The sequence below is a fragment of the Alosa pseudoharengus genome, unplaced genomic scaffold (assembly GCF_046254945.1).
Source record: "Alosa pseudoharengus isolate Yale_2024_CS ecotype anadromous, Long Island Sound unplaced genomic scaffold, YU_APseudo_1.1 YU_APseudo_1.1_scf_19, whole genome shotgun sequence".
Taxonomy (NCBI): Eukaryota; Metazoa; Chordata; class Actinopteri; order Clupeiformes; family Clupeidae; genus Alosa; species Alosa pseudoharengus.
Window position 1 is genome coordinate 26,174,996 of NW_027468657.1, and position 27,910 is coordinate 26,202,905.

Here is a 27,910-nt window from a genome sequence, read left to right on the forward strand (position 1 = left end):
ACGTACGTGCATGTGTACTGTAGGTTAGTTTCTGTTTCTCTTTGTGTGTGCATTTTTAGATACTCAACCACAAAAGCAGTTATATTTCTAACATTCATTTTGTGAGAAGAATACCATAATACGGGATGTGAAAGTGTAGGATATTATTGTTTGTAACCTGATTGTTTGTTTTCATGTAATAACAAAGGGGAGAGGGACAGAGTAGAGGCAGTTTTGAGTCTTCATTACAGGGTGTGAATGTACACCTGCATTTGTGGTTGAATGTACATGCATAGTTGAGTGTACGTTTCTGTGAGAGAGAGAGAGAGAGAGAGAAAATATGTGGATGTGCACTTTCAGATTAACACACATACACAAACACAAAAAACACTGCAGATGACAGTTGGTGCGATGGATCATTAAGGTGACTAGAACTCGCCATCATTCCACATACATTTTTATTTAGTACTTTTTAAATATTTCTATTATCCATTCTAAAGGCTATTTATTTTAAAGGTTTACTCCCATAATAACAGAACAGCTGTGGATGGATGCACCTTTACAGTTAGTGCTGTGTTATGGGTGGTGTGTCTTGGTCTGAGTCTACCCCTCTCCAACCGGTGCTCTGCTCTACATCTCTCCCACCAGATGCGCTTCTCCACCAGGTGTGGTTTTGTCTCATCCGGATAAGTCTCTCTCCAGCCGGTCGTAGATGGCCGTGGTGATGCCCCAGCTGACGCAGGAGCGCAGGATGACCAGTGAGCCTCCGCGGTACAGCAGCGCTACGCTCCGCTGACGAGCCGCCCAAAGCTTGCGGGCACTCTCCTTTAGCCCGCCCCTGGCATCCTCCTGCCCCACGCCAGCCTGCATGTTGGCCACCAACACCGAGAGTGGGTAAAGTGGCAGACTGATGACCAGGGAGTTGACCATACCCGAGGTGAACGAGGAAGCCGTGGGGGAGAGACCCTGCTGGTGCAAGGCATCTCTCACTGGGTTTTTCAGACCAAAGTAGATGCTGCTGCCCAGGGCGTTGCGGGCAACAATGGGCAGCAGGGCTCGGTAGAACCCGAGGGCAAGCGGCTCAGAGCTCAAACGCACCAGGACGCTCTTCTGGGTTGGGAGGCGGTGGTCGTTTTTGCCGTTCTGGAGCACGTTCTGCACACGTTCAAACGGGGTGAATACCAGAGCCTCCACCACGCCAGTTCCCACACCTGCTGCGGCCTGGAGCATTGGCCTGGGGAGGTGCTCTGGGACCAGGCGAGAGGAATGATGTTGTAGGGTGTCCTGAACGCCGAATAACAATGTACCTTGGAGTGTCCGGACTAAAAGCGGAGGAGCAACGCCGCGATAAAGCTTGCGCAACCCCTCCCCATAGAGTTGCGCCACAGCCTCCCGTACAAGCGTATAGTGCAGCTGTTGGCGAAACACTGTCTTGTATAGAGGGAATGTTGCAATAGTTGTCAGCGTGGATACAAGGCTGGATGTACCACCATACAGGTAACTATGGACACCTGTTGCAGAATTTGTGTCGGTCGCAGCATCACCATCATTCATAGTTTGATGTCCCATCACTGACTGTTGATGTGCACTCCTGTAAAGGCAGGGATGGGTACACAACCAAGTAAGTAATTATAAAAAATACATTGGAACACAACAAACAAAAGCTGAATTCAAGCAGCTTAAAGGCAAGAACATTTTATTTGAATCTGTCATCAATTTCTCAGAAGGCAAAGTTAAAGTCTGGTGTGGCCAAGATTAGCTCTTGCCACTGTACCGATTATTTTTAATGCCTTTTTTAGAACACCTGCATATAAAATAATATATTTAGAGATTGTTAAAATATGCTAATGCTATAGCCTAGAACCGTTTCCTTCCTGTGGCTGTGACCTTTAAAGAAAATGTATACATGCAAGTAACAATAGCTTGCACTTGTAGCCTATGTTGCAGATTACACAGCACACTGACTTTACGGAATGTGCTCCATCTATGCCACTGACTTGCACTAGACTTACAGGCCAAAATATAGAGCCAATGGAAAATGTTAAGTCTATATTTGCTGGAGACTCAAGGTTTGGTCTTACAGTTATTAAAGAGGAAAGAACTCTGCTTGTCTGCCTGCATGAAAAGATGCACCATATAGGCTTCAGGACTGTGATGTCCAAAAAGTGAATGTAAGGTAGAGGTGGGTGGAAAAACAAGCCATAAATATGACTTACTGTACCTAGTGTGTACAGAGATATTGAGCAAAAGAAAGATTTTAATTTTTCCCTCTCCCTCCCTCTCTTCTCTATTTTCTCCCACCCTTTCTGTAGCCCTCTGATTGTATTTACTCTCTTTTTCTCTATGGTTTTATATCTTTCACTTTCACATCCTCACCCTTCATCCATCTTTCTTTCTTTCTTTTACTCTTACACTCACCCCTCATCGCCCACTCAATCTCTCCCTCTTCCTCCATCTCTTTCCTACTCTTATTATACCCTCCACTGCATACTTTCTCTCTCTCTGTTTCTCTCTCACACACATCAGCCTCTTCACTTCGTGAATGAGTTTTGTTTACCAGGCTAGTGCTTAAATCATTTGTGATCATCTAACTCTATCTAGCAAACAAGTGCAGAATCAAACGTAGAAATAAATTATTTGGGTTTTGCAACAATGAAATATACTGTAACCTGCAAACTATGCAACATTATTTACCATGTTTACCATGCTTCTACCTCCTCCTGTACTTCGGTAGGATAGCCTACCTTATATCGTTGAAATGAGAAAATGTTTATGCTCATTCATTCGCTTGCTTGACTTTTACGCACGCACAAGCTGCTATCAACGGATTACCGATTACTGTTCATTAGGCCTAAGCATGAACTCTTGATGTTGTTGATCTGCATATATTTTTTTACAGCTTGCACCTTATGGTAATGTAAACGTTACCAACTGCGTTTGTGTAAATGTGCTTGCCATATTGCTTAAGATAAATTAGAAGGTTACCATTTACCTTGTTCAACTTTGACGATGAATTCCTTATGCAGAGCGCACCACACAGGCAACACACACACACTGAACATCGACACAACTGATGAATAACGAGCAAGTGAGAAATTAGCCTATATATACATACTTCCGTGAAATGACTACTCTACCCATCCTCTACTTAACCTTTCATAACAGTGACAGATCCCCAGGTTTACTTTCGTTATGGGTAATCAGGGTGTGCCTTTTGTTTCAAAAGTGTCAAAAATTCAGCCATCTGAAAACGTCATTGTTTGGGCTTTACCCATTCAATAGGCTATATATCTGTAGAAGGATAAAAACAAGTTGTTTTAAGGCATTGGGAAAACTCTGAAAAAAGAAACACTCAAGAAGAAAAGATATTGAGAAAAACTTGTGGAAACCCAAAGCAGGATATTAGATTGTCTGTCTACATGAGTAAATATCCAATCTAAAGCATTTTAAATCCTATGGGTAGCCTCTCTTTGAAAGTCTTGTTACGTTTGTGTTAATGCATTTGCGGCGAATTATCTTTTTTTTTTTATTCATTGGCACATTGTATGCTTTCCCGACATCAAGGCTGATTTTAATCTAAATCAATGGGACTATAGTGATGCAAAAGGAATTGACTTTGCAACTGTAGGACCTGCCACCTAAGGTGCAGCGCCAAAACAATAGTTAAATGATAATGGAAAACGTATTCGTCGAATTCACTGCTTCATCAGAATGTATACAGACATCAAGATATCATATTCTTTGTTTGCTTTTCGATCTTTAAAAAGATTTGGAAAATTATTTTCCTACTAGGCCTATTCTACCAGTGATCTTACCTCAAACAGAATGTTTTGTTTCTCTGGAAGTTTATTCTGGTAGTAGGTAACAAGCAGGGCTTTGAACCGGTTCAAGGAACGAAAACGAAAACCGGGAACTTTTTGTATTTTACAGGGAACAGAAACGAAACCGGAAACGTTATTATTTTTTATGTTCTGGAACAGGAACACTTATTTAAAATAATGGTAACCGGTTAATAGGCCTACCGGTTTTATTTCGTTCCTCAAAGTTTTCGTTGCCTAATTAACTAAGAGGAAGAAGACCAAGGAGATGTTTATAGATTTCAGGCGTGATCAGCATAAGATGTATCAACCACTTATGATCAATGACTGTCAAGTGGAAAGGGTAGAGAGTTTTAAATATCTTGGAGTCCATATTACTGAAGACCTGACTTGGACCAAGCACATTAATTCACTGGTGAAAAAGGGTCATCAGCGTCTTTTCCACCTCAGACGCCTCAAGTACTTCAAGGTACCGCAACAACTACTGAAGAACTTTTACAGAACCACCATTGAAAGTGTTATCACTGGGAGTATAACAGCTTGGTATGGAAATAGCACTGAGCTAGACCGTAAAGCTCTGAAGAGAGTAGTGAGATCAGCTGAACGTACCACTAGAAGTGCCCTACCCAACATACAGGAAATTTACATAAGGAGATGTCAGTCGAGAACAAGAAAAATTATCAGGGATCCCAGTCACCCCAACAACTGCCTCTTCTCTATCCTACGGTCTGGGAAACGTTACCGCTGCCTGAAGTCCAACACGGAGAGAATGCGGAAAAGTTTTTACCCACAGGCTATCAGGATTCTAAATGAGGATTGTAGCAGGAGCACCAGCATAGCCTAAACACTTTGCACTTTTCTTTCTTTATTTCTTCTCCCTTTTATATATATATATATCCTTTGCACAGTCTTGGAGTCAGTGGAACAAGCATTTCACTGCATTTATAGGCTACCTGTATAATGCATGTGACAAATAAACATTTGAATTTGAATTAAAAAAAAAAAAGTCATTATTTTCCTGCGCACGTTACCATGACAGCTGAGGTTCACTTCCTGTGTGACATCACATCAGACATTCGCTGACTGAATGGAGAGAGAGCGATGGATTACAAAGTCTCCACTCCACATCTTAAATAAGAGGTGAATTACGATCCATCGTTAATTAAAACGCTCATTCCAAACACAATATCAATAGCTATATTTGTCGACTCCACGTTAATAATGGACTAGCGAACATTAGGTCTAGTGGATGGCCTTTCCCCCGACGACAGTTGCAATTTGTTGTTGCCCGAGTGACATAACCATGTGTCTTAATAATGTCGTTACGTTTGTGTGGAAATTTTCTCTTTTAACAATAAACTACACATTTGAAATAATTGTAGGCCTATTTAATTATTATTATTAATAATAATATAATTATTATTATGTAATAATGGTTGTAATATTATTACATTTGGTTTAAGCTGGATGAGAAAGATGTGACATAATTCTATAGCATTAAACAGCTGACAGGAACGAAATTAACCGTTCCGGGAACAGTATTTTTTTGTTCTAACCGGTTCGGGAACGTCAATTTATTGGTGGAACTCATAACCGGAAACGTTATAATTCCGTTTCTGTTCGGAACGAACCGATTGGGGGAAAAAATCGGTTCAAAGCCCTGGTAACAAGCTTGCTTGATTTTTTTATGAAGTGCCATAGGGACAATTAAATAGTTGTTAAGAGGTTACAGTTAAATGGGAATAGGGGAGCGCGGGGCACAAAGTAACACTTTTTGGTTATGGCTAAATAATTCTAAAATCATTTGAGTTTCACTAGTTATACTTTTTAACAAGCAACATACATATCTCTGTTACACATATGCACTGGAAGTTTGTTTGTAGGAGCTACTGTTCTTTTACAATTCCACCGAGAGTGGCGATAGGTGAAATGTTACAACCTGCCCCATATGCGGGGTTAGTTGTAACACTCATCCCAAAGGCTGTTTTTAATTAAATTAATTCAATAAATGTATCTGAATGTGTATGATAGAATAGGATCTGACTATTTATGATACATAAGTCATGAACTAACAACAGACGTGTGTCGAAAATTGACTTTATTTTCTATACGGAGAAATAACATGAGAAATATGCGCCAATGGAAGCTAAGAGTCTAACCAAGGTCAATCCTGCCAAGAAAAGCCCTCAAACCTGAAAACACATGAGGCAAAATGCAAAACATCACAAAAACTAACTAAACTAACACTAATACGCGCATATTTTTGTATTGCAACATCATTATACAGTATGAGTGGCTTAGTTGTAACAGCGCGTTACAACTAACCCCGCTGGGTCACGTTTGTTATAAAATAAGCTAGCTCCTGCTATGAGTTGGCTACATGTTTCAAAACGGTGTTCATTTTTAGCCTACAAGACGGTTATTAAGATGATACAAGATTGGAGTCAGTGAGCTGCACCCACAACTCAGTATTGGAAAGACAAGTACAAGCTAGACATTTACGTTGATGTCTTCAAAAGGCGTTTTGCTGCAGATCTACGTGGAAACACGTCCATACTGACTGAAAATTTGTGGAACACCGTCTCATAGTAGTGTGATTAACTGACCAATAGCATGCCTCGATCAACCCCCTGCAAATAGGGAAAAAGTCCGTGTTACATTTAACCCCGCGTTACTTTGTGCCCCGCGCTCCCCTATACCATTGTAGGCTACAGTCTGCTTCTTTTAACAGAAACAAAATAGTCCTTCAAAAAGGCTAGGATTCTTACTTTTATACTTTAAGTACATTTCAGAGCCTGTTGTTACTTTTACCTGAGTAAAGAAGTTGAATCACTACTTTTAAAATACTTTTTACAGAATTATTTTTATTAGTATTTTTTTACAGATGTATCTGTACTTCTACTTGAGTATGGAACGTGTACTTCTAACATGTCTGCCCAAATGCTATGGGCAAACTACTGCCCGCACTTTAATCCGGCCCACCGAGCATTTAATTAGGTTATCAGGCTGCTCGCTATTTTTTCCTGCAATAGACGACCTTGTGTTTAGCTTTACTGCAAACTGCTTTTCCCTCTTCTTAGAGAACGATGTCCATCCCATGTCAGTAAATGTTTTCATGCAGGCAGTGTGTGATATATGGACGGTTTGGATGGATTTGCTGTCCAATGCTACAGCCATTATAGTGTATCCATCAGCTCTCTTCTCACATGGAGATAACTACACTCAGGTGCACTTTGAAATCTTAAATTGTTTCCTTCCTCGATTTCTTCCACACTGCATGTCCAAGCTTTGCTGACTCGTGTGGTTCTTTATCTAGCCATCTGATATGGTTGAAACGGATTAGTTTCATTGCTGATGTTTTCTGTCTTTAGTCTGCTTCTGCTTGACTGGAGTGACCCAATTAGGCTTACACCACTGACAATGTAATAATAATGACATTAAAGGTAAAGTTTAATAGTTCATACACCTCTAATAGCAGCTGAATCTTAAGCAGATAGACAGTCTGCCAAGACCAAGCATGCACTTATAAGTAAAGTTTCCTGTCTGAAATATTATAGTAAGCTACAGGATGTGTGGATGTGTACATGCATGTGTGGTTGAGTGTACGTGCATGTATAGTTGAGTGTACGTGCATGTATAGTGTGTGTGTGTGTGTGTGTGTGTGTATGCATGCATTTCTTGAAAACAAACATGTAGCCTAAAAGATAAGATCTGACTATGTGATTCATAAAGGTGAAATATATTCAAACACAAAAACACTGCAGATGTCACCTGGTGAGGTACAACATCCAACCTCACAAGAACTTGACATCCACTCACATACATTTTTTTATTTATTACTTTTCAAATATCTCTATTATTTATTTTAAAGGCTTACTCAAAGATAGCAACATTTTTGTGGCACACTCTGCCTTTCTTCAGAGTTGGCTCACTCACTGAAAACTTATTGTTTAATTTGCCCAGGTCTGGCCAACACAGTCTAAAATGGATCTATCACAGCATTCATACCAGAAATGGCTCTGATGCAGCACTGCTGTGCCCAGCATGACAATCAATACATTTCTTCATTGTCTCTTTTAGCTGAAAACGCCTGCAACACGCTTGCTTCTCGTGTGAAAAATAGGTGCCTCTTCTATTTCTAACTGATACGTACTTGCAGCACATGGAAGGCAAGCGTGTTGGAAGCGTTTTCAGCCAAAAGAGACAGCGAAGAGATATAGTCAGGCTGGTCGCAGCAGTGCCGAATCAGAGATATTTATGTTATGAATGCTCACCTGAAACTACGTCACAGCAGTCAAGGATTATAGAAGCATCTTTAAAAGGTAGGCTACATATGGACAATCAGAGGCAGGTTGATCTTGTAATACTGCCAAAATTCCTTATGTCTCCTTGGAGAGAGAGATTCACCAATGGATAATGGCCAGCCTAGGGGCATAGAGATGCAACAAGTTGTGTGTGTGTGAGTCTTGTACATGGACTGCATCAACCCCTGGTTCAATGGGGTGCCTTTTTTCACATCTATAAAAGAGCACCTGATGTATAAAAAATGTCTGTGAGAGCTCATGGTGATTGTATGGAATAAACTATAATGTATTCATATAAAAGTAGCACCAACAAAGAACTTACAATTATATATTATAAGAAATACTTTATTCATCCCGAGGGAAATTTTACTGTCACAACAGCACAGTCCTGTACATGTAAACAAATACAGACATAAAAGTAAAAAAAGTTTAAGGAAAATAAATAATAATAATAAAGTCACATCACATCAGTCACCAGCCACATTACTGCGGCAAACAGGTGAAGAGTTATAAAGTTTGATTGTCATTGGAAGGAATGACCTTCAATGTCAGTGTCAGAATTATTATTACATGTTATATAAACAAATAAAAACTGAATTATGTCATTGACATGGGGTAAGTTGAGCCACTGCTGTTACAAGACACACATGACAACAGGATAGGCATGTCAGCAGTGCACCATCAGAAAATCCTTCAAAGTAGCTTGTATTGGATAATGCAGGTCCCAAAGAAGGAACAGCAGGACCACATGGCTTATAATTATCCTACACAATGGTGTTAATAGTCATAGAACCATCAGTCATGGAAACTGCATGATGTTTAGTAATCTCTCACACAAATTGATACTGGCTATGAAAAAGAAGGCCACTGCCTGGTCAGTCTTTAGTCCAACACACATGCAATGTTAACAATAAGTAGTCCTTCCAGAGCTATATTTGTGAGCTATATCTGTATTTGTTGTCTTATATGTACAGTACATTTGCATTAATAGATGTTTATGGATGCACTTTTACAGCTAGTACCACAGTACTGGGTGATGTATCTTGGGCTGCAGCCACCTCCCTCCAATAGGTGAGCTTTTCAGCATCTCTCCCACCAGGTGTGCTTCTCTCTGTCTCATCCACCAGGTGCAGTTTTGTCTCACGAGCCTCTCTCCAGCCGGTCGTAGATGGCCGTGGTGATGCCCCAGCTGACGCAGGAGCGCAGGATGACCAGTGAGCCTCCGCGGTACAGCAGCGCTACGCTCCGCTGACGAGCCGCCCAAAGCTTGCGGGCATTCGCCTTCAGCCCACCCTCTGCATCTTCCTGCCCCACGCCAGCCTGCATGTTGGCCACCAGCACCGAGAGTGGATACAGTAGCAGACTGATGACCAGGGAGTTGACCGCACCTGAGGTGAACGAGGACGCCATGGGGGAAAGACCCTGCCATTCCAAGGCATCTCTCACTGGGTTTTTCAGACCAAAGTAGAGGCCGTTGCCCAGGGCGTTGCGGGCAATAATGGGCAGCAGGGCTCGGTAGAACCCGAGGGCAAGCGGCTCAGAGCTCAAACGCACCAGGACGCTCCACTGGGTTGGGAGGTGGTGGTCATTTCTGCCGTTCTGGAGCACGTTCTGCACACGTTCAAATGGGGTGAACAACAGAGCATTCACCACGCCAGTTCCCACCCCTCCTGTGGCCTGGAGCATTGGCCTGGGGAGGTGCTCCGCAGCCAGATGAGAGGAATGATGTTGTAGGGTGTCCTGAATGCCAAATAACAATGTGCCTTGTATTGCCCGGACTACAAGCGGTGGAACAATGCCACGGTAAAGCTTGCGCAACCCCTCTCCATAGAGTTGAGCCACAGCCTCTCGTACAAGCGTATTGTGCAGCTGTTGGCGGAAGACAATCTTGTATAGCGGGAATATTGCGAAGGTTGTTAGGGTAGTGGATACAAGGCTGGCTGTACCGCCGTGCAGGTAACTATGGAAACTTGTCACGGGATACGTGTTGGTGGCAGGATCACCATCATTCACAGTATCCTGCCCCATCTCTGACTGTAGATGACGCTGCACTCCTGAAAATGCAGGGATGGGTACACAACCAAGTCAGTTATTATAATAAAATACACTGGGACAGAACAAACAAAAGCAGACCAGCAAGATAATTTGAATTAAATCTGTCATTTTCAAGTTTTCCACATTTTGGTATGTTTGTTGCCCTTCTGTGCGCTTCTCTCATCTTCACAAATGAACTCTGGATCTCATTCATAGTGACCATTGGGTCCTTGGTTACCTGTCTGGCCAAAGCCCTTCGTCCCCAATTACTCAGTTTGGCTGAGCGGCCAGATATAGGAAGACTGTTGGTTGTTCCAAATCTTTTCCAGTTGAGAATGATGGAGGCTACCTTGCTCTTGGACACTTTCAATGTTGCAGAAATGTTCTTGTACCCTTCCCCAGATCTGTGTCTTGACACAATCCTGTCTCTTAGGTTTATGGACAATTCTCTCGACCTCATGGCTTGGTTTCTGACATACACCATGAACTGTGAGTCTGTGAGACCTTACATAGACAGATGTGTGCCTCTCCTAATAATGTCCATTCATTTATGCACATGTGGACTCCAATCAAGTTGTAGAAGCATCTCAAGGACCAATTATAGAAGTAGGATGCACCAGAGCTCAATTAATAACAAAGGGTCTGAATACTTATGTAAATGGGATATTTCAGTCTTTATTTATTATACATTTATACAATACTCCAAACACCTGTTGTTTGTGGAGTAAACTGCAAGTTTGTGAGATATTCCACCGAAAATAATGAGAATATGATAAGCCAAGAGCCAAAGCATCCAGGATGAAAACACTCATACACAATGAAAAAATGAAAAATAATAATCTCACAAATTTCTATATATGACTCAAACCAAAAGCATTTTCATTCACTGCAAAATTGCGACAGTGCTTAAATAATTTGTGATTATCTAACTCTAGCAAGATAACAAGTTCAGAATCAAACGTAGAAAGAACGGATTTGGGTTTTGCGATAATGAAATCTACTGTATAGCCTGCAAACTATTCAACGTTATCTACCATGTCCGTTCTGCCTCTACCTCGTCCTACTTCGGTCGGATAGCCTACCTTACTTCAAAGATTAAATTAAAGAATGTTTATCTTGTTCATTCATATGCTTGCTTGACTCTTACGCACGCACAAGCTGCTATCAAAGGGCATCTTTATAATCAGTAGGAGTTCACTGGTTGTTCAAATATAATGTAGGCTAAATACATTCATAATTCTACTGATTATATGACGATTGCCTTTAAATTAGGCCTAAGCATGAACTCTGGTGTTTTTACAGCTTGCACGTCATAGTAAAGTTAACGTTGCCAGTGTGCTGTGTTTTTGCGTAAAGGTGTTTATATTACTTTAAGACGAATTAAAAAGTTACCTTCAACTCTGACGGTGAATTTTCCATGCAAAGCGCTGCAAACACGCACAATGAACATCGACGCACTAGGAAGTAGACTCCTAGACACACATACAGCGCAGGCCAATCATTTGGCTGTTGCGGGCAGGATGTGAACTAAGTAAGTGAAAATGAAAATAGCCGACACTGATGGTGGCAACATACATCTTCTCGAATCTAAGAATAGACTCATCGATAAAAACAATACGCCCTACTAAGGCAAAAGACCTTAACTCACCAGAGTGTGAAACTGAGAAAAATGACTTTAAAGTTATCTTAATGTCCTGACAATTGAGTAATAGGTATAATATTGTAATTTTCACATTTTGTAGTGTTTACCTGTATTCTGCCTTAGTATTGCCCACAAAATGACAATCGGTCACTAAGGCAAAATACCTTAACTTCTTTTTTATAGCACAATGTTATGACAATGATAACTTTCACTTAAAATGTAAGCAATATTAACCCTATTGGACTCACTATAATAAAATGACTTCACATTTATCAACATCATATGAAAATAGTTTTTTCATTTATTTTCTGTATTTCATACTCATAGTCTACCACACTGACAGTCACTTCTGACAGATGTCAGAATTAAGAATGAGTGTTTTGATGTTTTAATATATATAAAGCATATTTTTCTGTTTGGATATGAGGCACTAATTTAGACTCATTGGCTTGTTTATTTTGATAACCAGCCTAGAACAGCAAAAATATTTCAGAATCATCCCATTGTAGCATCTTAATGTCTGAAAAGTTTCAGTGAAAACATAAAAATTCATATTTCTTGGGATTTTACTTGCAGTATTTGCATTATTATAATGAAATCAGGAAAACATTTTAGGTCAAACAGAACTACCTCAGCCTCTTATTGGCCTGACTTTGCACTAGTATTTTATTTTATTGACTGTCTATGCACAATTTCAACCAAATTTTGCTGCTCTTATTTTTTCATTATATGTGCCCTCTTATTTACTTATTTACTTACTTTTTTTGTTTACTTGAATGTTATGTTTGTCTGTGGACTTAAAATTGGTAAAATATGTCTTGTCTCCACCGTGGGATAGTGAGAAACGTAATTTCGATCTCTTTGTATGTCTGGAACATGTGAAGAAATTGACAATAAAGCTGACTTTGACTTTGACTTTGACTTTTGACTTGATGATGTGTGTAGGTCTTTTCAAAATTATGATTAAACACTGTAGCCTAGGCCTATACATATTCCTGGATAGAATGGAAACTTAACCAAATGCAGATGATAAAACAAAGTTCTCCCACACAAATTAGGTAGATTAGGATGTGATCGGTTGCCTTTATTTGGTCATTTAATATTACTGCAATTTAAAGCTGCCTGCTTTGAGACTAGCTTTAATTTCCCAACCGTAACTTCAATCGAGTGTTAGCAGCGTGAAAGGTGTTACGGGCTTCTGCCACAGTTTCCCCTAGGCTTTTTGAAGTTACGGCAAAAATATAATCTTATTTCTCCCAAGAAACAACCGAATTGAAACTTGATGTTTGTCTACATGATAAAACGTATGTTTATTGTCCTAATAATGACAAAAACTAATTTTCGCCAAAATCGAAGTTACGACCTTCTGCCTTAGTGCGGCAGAATTATGATCGGAGCGACCTGTTAAGCTATTTCCAAATTGTAGGCTATATAGAACCTAAGCCTAGCCTATATCTCCAACAATAAGCCTGAACACACTTCCAATGAAGAACATTTATCAACACAATTGTAATGAGTAACCGGAATATTTTTTTTTTTTACTGTTTTTTGAATTTTGAATGTGTGTAGTGTTTACTTTAACTTTAACTTTAACACCTTTAATAATGAGCAAATGGTAAATGGGCCTATATAGGCTACGCACTTCCTTTGTGTGAAATGGCTCTCTACTTTACTAGAAGAGATACATGCTTCTAGTTCCTCAAATGTTATACTAAGTTGATACCTCTAGTTCCCCGTACTAGGCGGTCATCAGAATATACTTATGATGTAAGTATCCCCCACTCCATAAAGACATAAATGGTTATACTACAATAGCCTATCACTCACCACTGTTTGAAATAATCACTTTCAGATCATCACAAACTAAACTTAACAATAAGTCAACTAAAATAAATTATATAGGCCTACGTAACTAGACAGCAGCCTATCACGTAAAGTTAGGATCTGTTCATATTCTCACCAATTGTTGATGGGACATTTAATGTTGAAAACCGATAAAACAGGGTTTGTTCTTTCCAGGTACTCTGTGGCTTGCTTAGGATGACATTCATTGTCATAACTATTCCACACACATTTGTCTTAACTAATTCACACACTCTGTCATAACTAATCCACACACACATTTACAGTTGGCTGTGGGTGTTGGCATATCTGAAAAGAATGACACAAAATCCGATACTTGACGGAGACCTATGGAATATTTTTGCTACATTCCTGTTTTCATACATTTTTTTTATCCTTGATTTGTTATCATTTTTATACTCACAGAAATGGCTTATCTTGAAGGACCATGTTTGGGTAATAATATCCTAAAAATGATTAGCCTACCCAAACTTAGTATGATGGAAGACAGACATCTCAGTATGACTGGACCACTACAAGTTTGTAATGCATGGCCATTCATTTTCCAATCATGGTCACTGCAAGCATGCTTGTGCAAGAAACGATAGCAACTGAGCATTTCTCCATGAGCTGTCATTTTCCCTTACTAAATTAGTCTCAGCAGATATTTGATTGGCTTTTAAGAGAAAACCTTTAGTCAAAACAAAATGTAAGTGTGACTTGGAGTACCAATAAGTACCTTTGTGAATATAGGCCCACGCAAGGTTATAAAAATTGAGGCAAAACTGATTTTGTTCTTTCCAGGAACTCTGTGGCTTATGGGATGACATTGTTTCTGTCATAATACATGCACATACGCATGTGTGCACATACACGCGCACACACATACACATACACACACACACACACACACACACACACACACACACACACACACACACACACACACACACACACACACACACACACACACACACACACACACACACACACACACTTATTTGCAGGTGGCCTGGAGATTTTTGAGAAAATGGCCTAACATAAAATCTGAGCAGGGATTTCACCTATGGCGATGTCCATCCCATGTCAGTAAATGTTCTGCAGGCAGTGTGTGGTATATACTGTAGATGGGTTGAATAGATTTGCCCCCCAATGTTGGCTCTATGCCTACGATATAATGTATCCTCTGTTGGCTCTATGCCATGATATAATGTATCCTCTTTTCCCACATGGAGATACTACACTCTGAAACAGTGCACTTTGAAATCTTAAATTGTTTCCATCCACAATTTCTTCCACACTGCATGTCTAAGCTTTGTTGACTTGAAAATAATTTGGTTCTTTATCTAGCTATCTGATAATCAGTTTCATTATTGATGTTTTCTGTCTTACAGTAAGTCTGCTTCTGCTTGACTGGAGTGAAAACCTGCAGTCACACTGGCCCCTTGTGGAAGCTTAGCCAAACACTCTCCAAATTCACATTCATTCACCACTGTTATGTTTGTGCCTTATTAAATAGCAGCACCGCTGGGGTGATTTCCATGTCTCAACAGATAGCTTGTTTACCATTTCATTGTATTAAAATCATGACAAATTCTAAATTTTGTCCGAAATGACCTGCTAAAATCTCATTTGTGAGAAGCCTGCAGACGGTAGCATAACGCTGGAAGGTTTCAGGTGGGTGATGAGTGGCACACCTGAATTTTCGGACAGTGCTTCATCTTCTCCTTCTGAGAAATGGTGTTGGTCACTATGACGGCTTCAAAGGCAGCATTGTTAATGCGTGAGATGGCCAGACCCAAGAAGATGCCATAGATCAAAATGGTGTAGACTTCTGTAGTACTAGCTGTCAGTCGAGAGGAAGAGAGAGAGAATATTCATGAGCAGAGTCACATTTTCTTTTAAAATTAATTTAGCTAATGCTTTTATCCAAAGCTACGTCCAGAGACCAGTAGTAGGGATAGTCCCCCAGGAGCAACTCAGAGTTCAGGCCTCACTCGGGCAGGTGGGCATCAGGTGAGCTGATGTCTGGGATGTGGGTCTCAGCTGACCTGCTCTTGTCTCTTCCACTTGTACTTACATCTCTGGTGGAGGACCCCCTCTCCAGACAGCCCTAGATGGCTTCAGTGAAGAACTATGTGCTTTAGAGTGTCTACAGCAATAATGGGAAAGGCACCGTTGGATTAAGCCAGTTCTAGACTGAAAGCTCTTTTTGAGTTGAGATCTTTACTGAAATTCTCATTTAATCTAGGACTACACTTAATCTATGTCCAGGAAACTAGAATGCCTCGCTCCTCAATACCATCACTTGACAGGTGAGGCAACTTAATACCATCCCACACGACTGCAGATCAATTTCCATCCCCGAACCTTTCTGAGAGACATGCTGTGGTGCCAGGCCTGTTGTCTTGAGTGATGGACTGTTAGTAGCCTGAAACTTATCAGTCGACACATATTGACACTTGATCCAAAGAGGCCTGCATGTCGTTCCAGTGCCACACTCTATCAACAAATATGAACACAACACATCCAGACTAATTTCTACATAAATGTATACCGTAATTTCCCAACTAGCCGCGGCTTATACATTGGTTTCGCAAAATTTCTTTATCTATGAAATAATACACAGGGGTAATTAATATGGTATTAATATGGTTTTGTTTTTTTAACTTGCATAAAACACTGTCCAGCGGTTTATACACAATGCGGCTAATACACAGGAAATTACTGTAGTCATGTAAGGGGTATTAATGAATGTTCATAGTGAAGGTAGCCAGAAGAACAAAACAATGGATGCAAACTAACAGGATAGTGTTTACAATGGGTGTTTAATATAGTTTCATAATCATTTTAGTATAAAGATATAGCATATGATTTTTGTAAACATAGACCAACGTTTTACACATTCCTGTCATTAAAAGTAAAATAAAATGGTTATATCAAGGCCTAAATTGTATCTGTTTAATTATATAATAGTAAACACTAACTGAAACTTAAAGCCTGAGAAAGAACATTTGTCATTCTTTAACATCCTTTCTGATAGATACTACCTCCATGTAGAAACATACAAAAATTATGTCTTCAAGTTTGTGGATATTGATAAATGACAGTTGGCTGCCTGCAGTTGGAATCCTACTGCATCCATTTAGATGCTTCCTGCATACACTCACCACAGAACAGAGATAAAGATTAAATAAATTAAGATTATATTAAGATGAAATAAAGCACTTCCAAGATGGAAATATGGCAGTGGTGGTCATGTGGACTCCTGAGTATGTTTAGGGGATTCCTGATTGTCCCACATCAGGTCTGTTTCCCTAATGAATTTTAATAACAAATAAAAACGTTGATATTAAAACACAGAATAACATTCTTCACTGCCGTGGTCAAGACATGCATGACAACAGGATAAGCATGTCAGCAACACAGTGCACCATCTGACGATCATTGACGGTATGTGCAATGAAACCTTGTATTGGATAATGAGGGGCCCAAATAAGGTTTCAGCAGGACCACACGGCTTATAATTAACCTACACAATGTTGTTTATAGTCATAGAACCATCAGCCATGGAAAGAAAATGGCATGTTGTGTAATAATCTCTCACATCTATAAATACTGGCTTTGAAAATAAAGGACACTGCCTGGTCAGTCTTTGGTCCAACGCACATGCAATGTTAACAATACGTAGATCTTCCAGCTTAAAGCTATAGTGTGTTCTTTACACCTGTCCCTTGTTTTTCTCGTTTATAATTATAGCCATTGATATAGGTGCAATTTCCTATGAAAATGTATAGATAAATAAAATAAAATAAAAACCTCTGCATCCTATGATGCATCTCACGTCCCTCCTATTTCCAACTCTACAGATTCAGGGGATAAATTAGGCTACAGCAAAGGATGCCTTACAGTACATTATGCATACTGTATATGAACAGAACAGTAACTACAGAGGTATAAGAACAGAGATATATTAAGTCCAGAAATGTCCTGATGTCCCTGCTGAACAAGAAGAGCAGAGCTCTGTTGGAGCACCACTGGACACCACCCCCCTCTCTATCTGATGCAAAAAAGAAGAGAGAGAGAGGAAAAGTGACAAAGACAATGAGCCCAGACAGCCGTCATCACTGGAGTGGTTGCTCCCCCAGGCCAAGCCTGATGTGTTCCTGGTAAGAACTTCTGGTGTGTCTTGGGCTGCGTCCACCCCCCCCCCCCCCCATCAGGTGTGCATCTCTTTGTCTCATCCACCAGGTGTGGTTTTGTCTCACGAGCCTCTCTCCAGCCGGTCGTAGATGGCCGTGGTGATGCCCCAGCTGACGCAGGAGCGCAGGATGACCAGTGAGCCTCCGCGGTACAGCAGCGCTACGCTCCGCTGACGAGCCGCCCAAAGCTTGCGGGCATTCGCCTTCAGCCCGCCCCTGGCATCCTCCTGCCCCACGCCAGCCTGCATGTTGGCCACCAGCACCGAGAGCGGGTAAAGTGGCAGACTGATGACCAGGGAGTTGACCGCACCTGAGGTGAACGACGAGGCCATGGGAGAGAGACCCTGCCGGTCCAAGGCATCTCTCACTGGGTTTTTCAGACCAAAGTAAAGGCCGCTGCCCAGGGCATTGCGGGCAATAATGGGCAGCAGGGCTCGGTAGAACCCGAGGGCAAGCGGCTCAGAGCTCAAACGCACCAGGACGCTCCACTGGGTTGGGAGGCGGTGGTCGTTTCTGCCGTTCTGGAGCACGTTCTGCACACGTTCAAACGGGGTGAATACCAGAGCCTCCACCACGCCAGTTCCCACACCTGCTGCGGCCTGGAGCATTGGCCTGGGGAGGTGCTCCCCAACCAGGTTAGAGGAACGACGTTGTAGGGTGTCCTGAACGCCGAATAACAATGTGCCTTGGAGTGTCCGGACTAAAAGCGGAGGAAAAACGCCGCGGTAAAGCTTGCGCAACCCCTCCCCATAGAGTTGAGCCACAGCCTCTCGTACAAGCGTATTGTGCAGCTGTTGGCGAAACACTGTCTTGTATAGAGGGAATGTTGCAATAGTTGTCAGCGTGGATACAAGGCTGGATGTACCACCATGCAGGTAACTACGGAAACGTGTCGCGGAACTCGTGTCGGTCGCAGCATCACCATCATTCACAGTTTCCTGTCCCATCTCTGACTGTAGGTGCACTAGATGTCGCTACACTGCTGAAAAGGCAGGGGTACACAACCAATTCAGTAATAGTAAAAATACAGTGAAACAACACAAACAACAACAGACCAGATTAATGAACATTTGAATTAGGTCTATTATAAATCGCCCAGAATCTCTGCCGTGGCCACGATTAGATCATCTTGCTCCTGCGCCGATTATTTTTGTTTCCTGTTGACGCCGCCTAGATATAGGCCACTAAAACATCTTCATAGTCCATATGGAGCTTGTCAAATGCTATGGCCCATAATCGTTTGCATCTTGCTGCTGTGATGTTCAAGCGAAATGCATGCATGCGAGAAACGATAGCTTGCACTTGTTATAGCCTATGTTGCAGGTTACACACTGTCTTTTAAAATGTGCCTACTCCATGTATGCCACTAATCGGCCAAGTATAAAGTCGATGGAAATGTTAAGCCTATATAGCCTAGTCTATGCTGGAGACTCAAGGTTTGGTTTTAAGCTTATCAAAGATGAAAGACCTGCTTGCCGGTCTTTGAATGAAATGATGCACCGCAGGCTACTTCAGGACTGTCACGTCATTAGGCTACAGCTACACAATATAAACTACCGCTGAAAAAATCTTATGTCAAAACATATCCGATGTAGATTACCGGTTTTAGCACATTACAATGAAAATGAAAATAGCTGACACTGATTGTGGCCACATAACTGTTAGCCGTCACACCCTGCGCACAGAGATAATCCCGCCTCTTCCAGAATTACCATTGGTGGATTTATACAACGTTTTACTGACGACACCGATTCGTCACTAACCAATCAAAACAATTTTGGTCGGAGTGCCCTGCTAATTAGCCTAATTTTTAATACACAGGACGAAGCCGATAGGACTATATCTGCAAAAAATAACACTAAATGTAGGCTCTTAGCATATGGCCTAGTGAATAGCCTGAATTATTTTTTTAACATGGTCTGTAGAACTTTGACCTAACACTTTTAATAATGATCAAATGATAAATGGCGTTTATGTATGAGCCTACACTATTCACGTGAAATGGCTCTCTACTTTAGGGCCTACCACTAGTCTTACCTGTCACAACTATCACAGACCCCAAGTTCTACTTTCATAAGACACAGCTCTAGCAGGGGAACAAGATACATGCATGACTATATCATGCGGAGATACATGGATCGAGTTCCTCAAAGGCCTGTCATACTGCGATGATGATTGAATTGCTATTATTCCCCGAATGTCATACTAAAGGGGAGATGCATGCTTGTATATAAGTCCCCATGTCATACTAAAATCATGCCTCTAGTTCCCCATATGTGAGTAACCAAAGTTTCAACCAGACATTTTCCCATCTTATAAGATAATGAGGGATAGTGAAGGCCTATCCATCGACCATCTTCTCACATGAAGATACTTGGATGCACTTCGAAAACATTTCTTCCACACTGCATCTCCTAGCTAGCTAGCTTTGTTGATTTGGGAAAACTGGAAAACATTTGGTTCTTAATCTAGCCATCTGATAATCAGTTTCATTACTGATTTCATTTACATTTGTATTACTGATCTCATTATTGAGTGTCATAACTCACTTTGATCCTACAATCACTTACAATCAGGGTTGCCAGACTAGCTGCATTTCCATGACCTTTAATGGACAGAGTATTGCGGGAAACATGTGAATTAACTCTAGAAAAAAGTTCTGCATGGAAAATATTATTATTGATAAATGCTAACTACATTTTAAATATGCTACAAATACCCTGATATTGCATGACTATGACCAAATCTCCTGACTTAAAATAGACTAAATTTCCATGATATCCCAGACCCATCGAACCTATACAAGAGATGGGCACACTGAACATTTAGTACTGCAATGTGTAACGTTGTTGCATGTAGGATCATGACCCTTTTCATCAGTTTTAGACTAACTGGGTACCCCTTGTGTGCAAAATCAGTGCCAAGTATGTTGAAAAGTGGAATTCCATACAGATTACTTGTTAGACAATAACTTGAACACACTTTGATCACCATCAAGGGACACCCATACCTGCGATTAATAAGTTAATGTGACTAGCCTGAGATTGCCGATACCTTACAAGAATTCTCAGATCACATTTAGGAAGGGACAGAGAACAACTCTCACCACTATATTGATGGTTTCATCAGGACTCTTTAATAAGAACAAAGTTATCAATCCATAATGGAGCGTTCAACCCCGCAAAGAAGAAAAACCAGCCACATACAAAAAAAGCAGAAATGAACCAGAAAGGTAAGCACTTCCATGATGTGACCTCTTTGAGTAACTGTGACTAAAACTACTGTCCAGTGTCCATACAAATGTCATCTCTTTACAAAAAATGCACAAAAAAAAGATTAAAAATAAAAACAGCACATCAACTCTTCTCCAGGAAGTTCTTGCCCTCAGACAAGCTTGTGTCTTGTGGGGAAAAAGGGAAAGAAAAAAAGAAAAGAAAAAAACTCACTCACTCACTGCCTTTCATCACATTCCTCCATCAGGCATTTGGGTGGTGTTAATTATAGGTCCCTATTGGCCAGTATGAATTTGTTGATGACTTTAACACTTTTGACCATTCTGATTTGATTATCAAAGCTACAGTTAAAAATCAGGAACCGATAAATAAAATTGTAACATCACCACGAAATGACCTAAATATTTTTTTTTTTAACTCAATAACTTGAGTTTGTAACAGCTGCATGTTGGATATGACCATTCTCGTCGAAGAAGGCTTTGTTTGGAAATTGTTTCACAGATACAGTCACTATGGGGGATGGGCATGTCCTCCGCTCTGTCAGTCTGCCTGATGGGGCAGCCATCTTGTGAGCTTGGGATAGACGAGTTGAGAGGATATCGGATCAGCCTTAGACAACTCTGGTACGGAGAGATAGAGAGAGGACCTCCAGGGAGTGGGGTAGAGTGTAGGTGTGTGTGTGTGTGTGTGTGTGTGTTTGTGTGTGTGTTAGTGTGTGTGTGTGTGTGTGTGTGTGTGTGTGTGTGTGTGTGTTAGTGTGGGTGTGTGTGTGTGTGTGTGTTAGTGTGGGTGAGGGGCAGAGGAGACCAGAGATTACAAGGGAACGTGGCTGAAGAGGTAAGAGACTGATTCGCCGTTGTGAGTCCTCCTGATGGCCTCTGCCAGGATCATGGAGATGTCGATGACCTGAGGAAGACACACACACATATTAACACAGAAAATAACTTGTTAGCTGGACATCAGCTATATTTTACATCCATGAAAGGGAATAGGCCTTAAAATGAAAAAAGGTTGTGGGAGCCACTAGTTCCAAATCTTTTTAACATAGATTTAGTTATTCACAGACTGGAGAACATCAACATTCTGTTTGTGACTGGGTTAAAAAAAAAATATATGTACAACTTAGTCCAATGTTTCTTCACTAGCCAATTGCTGAAATCTGCTGAAGCCTGCAGACAGTGACGTAATACAGGACCGTTTTAGGTGGGTAATGAGTGGCACACCTGAATTTTTGGACAGTGCTTCATCTTCTCCTCCTGAGGAATGGTGTTGGTCACGACGACGGCTTCAAAGGCGGCGTTGTTGATGCGTGAAATGGCTGGACCCGAGAAGATACCGTGGGTCAAAATGGCGTAAACTTTTGTGGCACCAGCTGAAATCAGTCTGTCGAGAGAGAGAGAGAGAGAGAGAGAGAGAGAGAGAGAGAGAGAGAGAGAGAGAGAAAGATTATAAGCAGGGTTACCACTCTTTTTATCCAAAGCAACATCCAGAGACCAGTTGTAGGGTCAGTCCCCCTGGAGCAACTCAGAGTTCAGGCCTCGCTCAGGGGCACAAGGGGCAGGCGGGCATCAAACCACGATTTTCTTGGAAACCCAAGTTTCTTAAAACCACTACACCATCACTGCCCCACTCCCCATTCCAACACCGTTTTAAGCGAATCAAATTTCACCGAAACATTACAGAATCGGTCACAATAAAAACATGGAGGAATGAGTGGAGCAACTGCAGTGTACTGAATATTTCAGGACCTAGTGTGTAGAAGACCACTGATAATAACACAACCTCACACACACACAGTCAAGCTTGCTGACACCATTACATGCATCCACATGAGCTCTAGACACACACACACACACACACACACACACACACACACACACACACACACTCACTTGTCAGCAGCATGGCAGACGGTGCCACAAGTGTCGGCCATGTCGTCGACCAAAATGGCCACGCGGTCTTTCACATCTCCGACGAGAACCATGCGGTCCACCTCATTAGCCTTCTTCCTCTCCTTATGGATGAGGGCAAAGTCCACGTTCAGACGGTCTGCTATGGACGTGACCCTGCGGGAGCGGAAAAACATATTAGAGGCAGGAAAAAACGAAACACTTCACAGTGACGATGGAAACTCATCATGCTCCAACCCACAAACACACATGCACACACACACACAGAAGGCAAGCAGAGAGGGACGACAGTGTTAGAAACAGGAAGAGGAGGTGAGAAAAGCTAGCGCTAACCTCTTAGCGCCTCCAGCATCGGGGGACACAATGGTGCAATTCTTCCATTCCGGAATGTTCTCTTTGATCCACTTAAGCACGGCAGGTTCTGCGTACAGGTTGTCCACGGGGATGTCGAAGAAGCCCTGGATACGTGAGGGGAGAAGCACACTGGGAACTAAGTGTCAAGATTAAAAGCCTTTAAAGGATTTACACTAAATCTTTTTTTTTTGTCCCCCATCCCCAAAAGCTAATATTGTTGTGTTTCAGAACACTGCCCTGCACAATAGATTGCAGATTGCAACATACTCGGATATAAAGATGCGCAAACATTGTGATATTATTTCAGTACTTGCTCTGTATTGTGTTTTGGCACTCATGTCGTTTAAATCTGACCGCTAAGATTAGTGTGCCTTAAATGTTTCTCCATATTGTGATGCAAAACCAGAAGTGAAAGTGCTCCTTTGCTAAAGATGTGTGGTCAAAATTGTGGTTTAAAAAGACAACATAGTAGACATCATATAACATTTGTTATTTTACACATCAAAGGTTAAAGAAAATTCATTTATCAGATAGAACCTTGTATAAGGACGGACAGAACCCTGCTTAAAAAATTATATCCTTGAACAAAAAAAAATGCAGGCATAAACAATAACATTTAATTTCAAACAAGCTTTGCCATGTTGACATTTACTTCCCACACGAGTGACGAGGTATTAAGGGCAGCATGTCTGGGCAGGTAGTTGAATCTTTCAGGATATAAATTACACAAATAACAGCCACAGGAAACCACAAGGATTCTCTCACTTTAGCCTGACAGACAGTCTGAAAGACAGCCTGATCACTTCCTCTATGCTGAGATGGGAGTGCCTTCTACAGAATACTGACAGTTAAAGAAGAATTTTCTGTCTAAAACTAGCCAATAGCTAACAAGCTTTGACTAGCTTAACACCATACCAACAGCAGCATAGTTGGTACCTGCCCTGCTAACTGAACTGAACTATGGCAACATACTCTGGTTGTAAAAGTAGGTCTGTAAAAAAAGTAAGGAAAAATCCGCACACTCAAGTCTTTGCAAACAAGTTTTTTTACTCTATGTGCAAGCTTTCGGTCAGATGACCTTCTTCAGGCAGAGTAAAAACACTTTTTACGCTGCCTGAAGAAGGTCATCTGACCGAAAGCTTGCACATAGAGTAACTTGTTTACAAAGACTTGAGTGTGTGGATTTTTCTTTACTTTTTTTGAGTTACTTGTTAATCCAGCACCTCAACAGATTGTGGTGATTTTTTTTGACCTTTTTACCTAAAGTAGGTCTGTAAAAAGGTTTACATTTCTGCTGAGTTTCAAATGCAGGGTGCCCAACGGTGATTTGTGTGCATCTCTTCTTTATATGACAATAACATACAACAACATGTATATGAGGATCCTATTAAAAAAAAGCCACCTTAAAAATAGCCTAATTTAAAACCATATAACCACCTGCATAATGTCCCTCTAATTGGAGTTTCCATCAAGTGGAGTGTAGCAGCGCGGCCTACCTGTATCTGAGAGGCATGGAGGTCCATGGTGATGATATGGTCCGCCCCGGCCACAGACAGCATGTTGGCTACCAGCTTGGCGGAGATGGGAGCTCGACTCTAAATAGAGACAGACGGCTGGTTAGAGGCAACTCCAGCCCATCACCTCCAGCAGTGCAACAACTAAATAAGGATCTCATTCCCAGAATATACAGCCATCTAAAACTGTTGAATTTGAACCCAACTGGAATTAAAATAACTGAATTTCATTTAAATAACCTAGACCGATGTTGAGTGTAGTAAGAGCACACATTTTTCATACATGGAGGAAGCACGTATGGCTACATTAAAGGGGCACTCTAAATGTAAACATTGGTAGCATTTTTGTCTATGTTTAGACAATGAAACATATTGTTATCCTGCAGCCCCTCGTCAGAGAGGGAAACAAAGTCCTTCATTAATCTGTGGGTACGATTGTCCATTAATGAGCTGAGACCTTGTACCACAACACCTTGTGAATATTTCGCCAAAAAGAGTTCCTCCTCCAAGCTTCTCCATATAGACGGCCACAAACTGCAAGGCACTTGTGTGCATTTAAACTTCCAGTATTGGTGATTTTGTACTTTTGGTTGGGCATTAAGGCTGCTGGCAGCACATGTGGTACTCAGAAAGAGGACTATTATGGATCCGGGGTACAACATGTGGCATCTTTGTGACTGCCGTCAGCCAATCTAGGCATAGTCCATGTATCCTGCATCCTGTTGTGTAATGTAAATAGGTTTGGTTGTTGATCGGCCACTCCTGTGCATATCTGAAATGGACTCAGCTGCGCTACAGTGAAAGGGCTGAACTGTTTTCCAGCAAGTCACGAGAAGAGATAAGGACAGGTTCACTCTGTGCTGGTTTGTTTTCAGAATAAAGTGTCTAACAAACAAGAAACTATTATCCAGAAATATGTCATGAATGTCCACAAGAATGTAACATCATTACCATTATCTCTGTCTCCTTCACTTTCACACACACACACACACACACGTTCTGCAGGCCTTTCTCCATCATAGAGAACTCATGAGCAATCTTACTGTCCCAATACAAGACATTGCATGCCATGATGTAACCTGGGAGTGAAGGCAGCGCTTGCAAAAACATTCTGTGACCTCTAGACTCATGGTCAACCAACATGAAAACATATAGCACACATAAAATAATCCATACCTACAGATAATGACAAGTAAGGTACTTACAGAAAACACATGCCTGTAATCAACCCAATGTGATCCAACAAACCATTTTTTAGACTTCTACTTCTGTGTAATTTAAACTGTTTGACTCTCCTCTATTTAAAACATAGGCTGTAGATGAGCTCTATCCTATAGTGTCTTGATGTGATTGCAGGAGCTCTCTGGTGTACACGGGAGGGAAAGTACAATAAAGGAGGGGCAGGAAAAATAAAAGCCAGGTACAAGCCACTAGACATGGGCATTTTTTAACTGCCCAGTTAGGATGTGTCAGTGAAATAGAGACATTTTAACTCTAGGAGTGCCTTAGTGCAGAGAGCTTTTTCCCCTATCCCTTTTCCGTTTAGTGCCCTTTATTTCACTTTAACCCAGTTGAGTGTACAGGACAGGAGTGCACGTCAGTGTGGTGGATGGGGCATAATTTCAGGTGAACGTCCCTCACCCCCACCTTGTCCTTCTTGTCCTGGCGGGCGTAGGGGAAGCAGGGGATGACGGCGCTGACTCTGGAGGCGGAGGCGATCTTGCAAGCGTTGATCATGATCAGCAGCTCCATCAGGTTGTCGTTGATCTCGCCACAGCCGCTCTGCACGATGTAAACGTCCTCCCCGCGCACACTCTCACCAATCTCCACACTGGCCACACAAAGAGAACCATTTATAAAACACTGACACAAACACATATATGTGTATGAAAGAAGTAAAAGGTCTGAAGAATGTGTAGTTATATTATAACTCTGAAGGAAAAATAAAGCATAATTAGTAGTTAATGTCACTAACATCTAAATGTATGCATCTGACTGTGGTTAGGGCAATTCTTACTATCACAAATGCATGTTTTGCATGTAACCAAATTACATTTGGTAGGCACTACATGTGTGTGTTCAGTAAGACCTGATATGAGACTGTAGATTTACATACAACCAAGCATGTAAGGGTGTGGTTATTATGCTTTACGCAAGTTCTGTTTCTAAAACCCTGAAATGTAGTCATTGTCTAGTTTTCCAGCTCTGGAAACTTCTAATAGCTGTTTGTTACACAACACCATTATCATTTAATTGAACTATGTGGGATTTCCGTTTTAAAAGCAATATAATTTAACATTAACATTAAACTTTGACAGGCAGTGGGGAAAAAGACGATGTTTGAAAATGATGAAACATTTCTGGACCACGCATCAGAGAAACACATGAAACTCGTGAGCTTAACCAACCAGTGACGTATAATCAAATTGCATTATGGGACTTGTGGTGGCACATGCTTCAACCATTCCACTCGCAGTGTTGGTTTCTCTTCGGTAAACTCCATTACCCACATGGCCTCTTGGTACCCAATGGCAACACTTGTGGCCTCTACAGCAAGCGATGCTGTAAAATGATAACTCCTGATGGTCCAGTAAAATAAATAATGTCATGCATTACACACTCACCATGTTTCTTGATTGCTGAATTTCTTGGTGACGACCTTCCCCAACTCTAAACCAAGTCGGTCGGCAATTTTTTGGGAAAGGTCCTGGTGCGAGCTACCGCTAAAAATCTTGATGTTCGGCATCTTCTTGATGTTGCTTTTGCCGGGAATGTCAAATCAATCAAATCCAACACTGTTCTAATCCTACAGTTACGAATTTGTAGATTGCGATGTTACTTCTCAAATGATCAAACCCTTAAAAGGTTACTACCTTTCCTACCTCTCCGCCATCGTTGTCCTCACGCGCTCCTCTACAGTTGCGCGCGAGATTTCCTGTTAGCCCAACCCCTGTAGTATGGTGACGTCAAATAAGCACTCTTTCGTGTCCGGAATAGGGAGGGAAAGTAATCTCATCGCCATCTAGCCCCTAGTGGTTGCGTTCCTAGAGTTTAGCGGAGGGGATGGGATTTTTTTTT

At 41.3% G+C, this 27,910-nt stretch overlaps 4 protein-coding genes across 6 annotated transcripts; all 4 read right to left on the minus strand.

The window, feature by feature from the left end:
• Window positions 1–420: 420 nt before the first annotated feature.
• LOC143133177 (solute carrier family 25 member 53-like) lies at window positions 421–3,852 on the minus strand. Of its 2 annotated transcripts, none has more exons than XM_076292946.1 (2): window positions 3,795–3,852; window positions 421–1,570 (listed from the first exon to the last, which is right to left on the minus strand). In XM_076292946.1, exon 2 carries the CDS (start codon window positions 1,546–1,548, stop codon window positions 658–660), a length of 891 nt encoding a protein of 296 aa, XP_076149061.1. In that variant the 5' UTR covers window positions 1,549–1,570; window positions 3,795–3,852; the 3' UTR covers window positions 421–657. The 2 variants fall into 2 exon arrangements, with proteins under 2 accessions (XP_076149061.1, XP_076149060.1); XM_076292945.1 differs by lacking the exon at window positions 3,795–3,852 and adding an exon at window positions 2,972–3,124.
• Window positions 3,853–9,068: 5,216 nt separating this feature from the next.
• On the minus strand, window positions 9,069–11,567 carry LOC143133179 (solute carrier family 25 member 53-like). Its single transcript, XM_076292947.1, has 2 exons — window positions 11,528–11,567; window positions 9,069–10,155 (listed from the first exon to the last, which is right to left on the minus strand). The coding sequence occupies exon 2, from the start codon at window positions 10,127–10,129 to the stop codon at window positions 9,242–9,244; it is 888 nt and encodes a 295-aa protein (XP_076149062.1). The 5' UTR covers window positions 10,130–10,155; window positions 11,528–11,567; the 3' UTR covers window positions 9,069–9,241.
• A 6,289-nt stretch (window positions 11,568–17,856) lies between these two features.
• Window positions 17,857–18,768, minus strand: LOC143132904 (solute carrier family 25 member 53-like). The gene has a single exon (XM_076292728.1). The coding sequence runs from the start codon at window positions 18,766–18,768 to the stop codon at window positions 17,884–17,886; it is 885 nt and encodes a 294-aa protein (XP_076148843.1). The 3' UTR covers window positions 17,857–17,883.
• A 2,166-nt stretch (window positions 18,769–20,934) lies between these two features.
• Window positions 20,935–27,762, minus strand: LOC143132536 (ribose-phosphate pyrophosphokinase 1). Of its 2 annotated transcripts, none has more exons than XM_076292111.1 (7): window positions 27,457–27,762; window positions 26,480–26,663; window positions 24,815–24,913; window positions 23,298–23,422; window positions 22,947–23,120; window positions 22,278–22,437; window positions 20,935–21,960 (listed from the first exon to the last, which is right to left on the minus strand). In XM_076292111.1, exons 1-7 carry the CDS (start codon window positions 27,576–27,578, stop codon window positions 21,868–21,870), a joined length of 957 nt encoding a protein of 318 aa, XP_076148226.1. In that variant the 5' UTR covers window positions 27,579–27,762; the 3' UTR covers window positions 20,935–21,867. The 2 variants fall into 2 exon arrangements, with proteins under 2 accessions (XP_076148226.1, XP_076148225.1); XM_076292110.1 differs by having other exon boundaries at window positions 26,474–26,663.
• Between the last annotated feature and the right edge of the window lie 148 nt (window positions 27,763–27,910).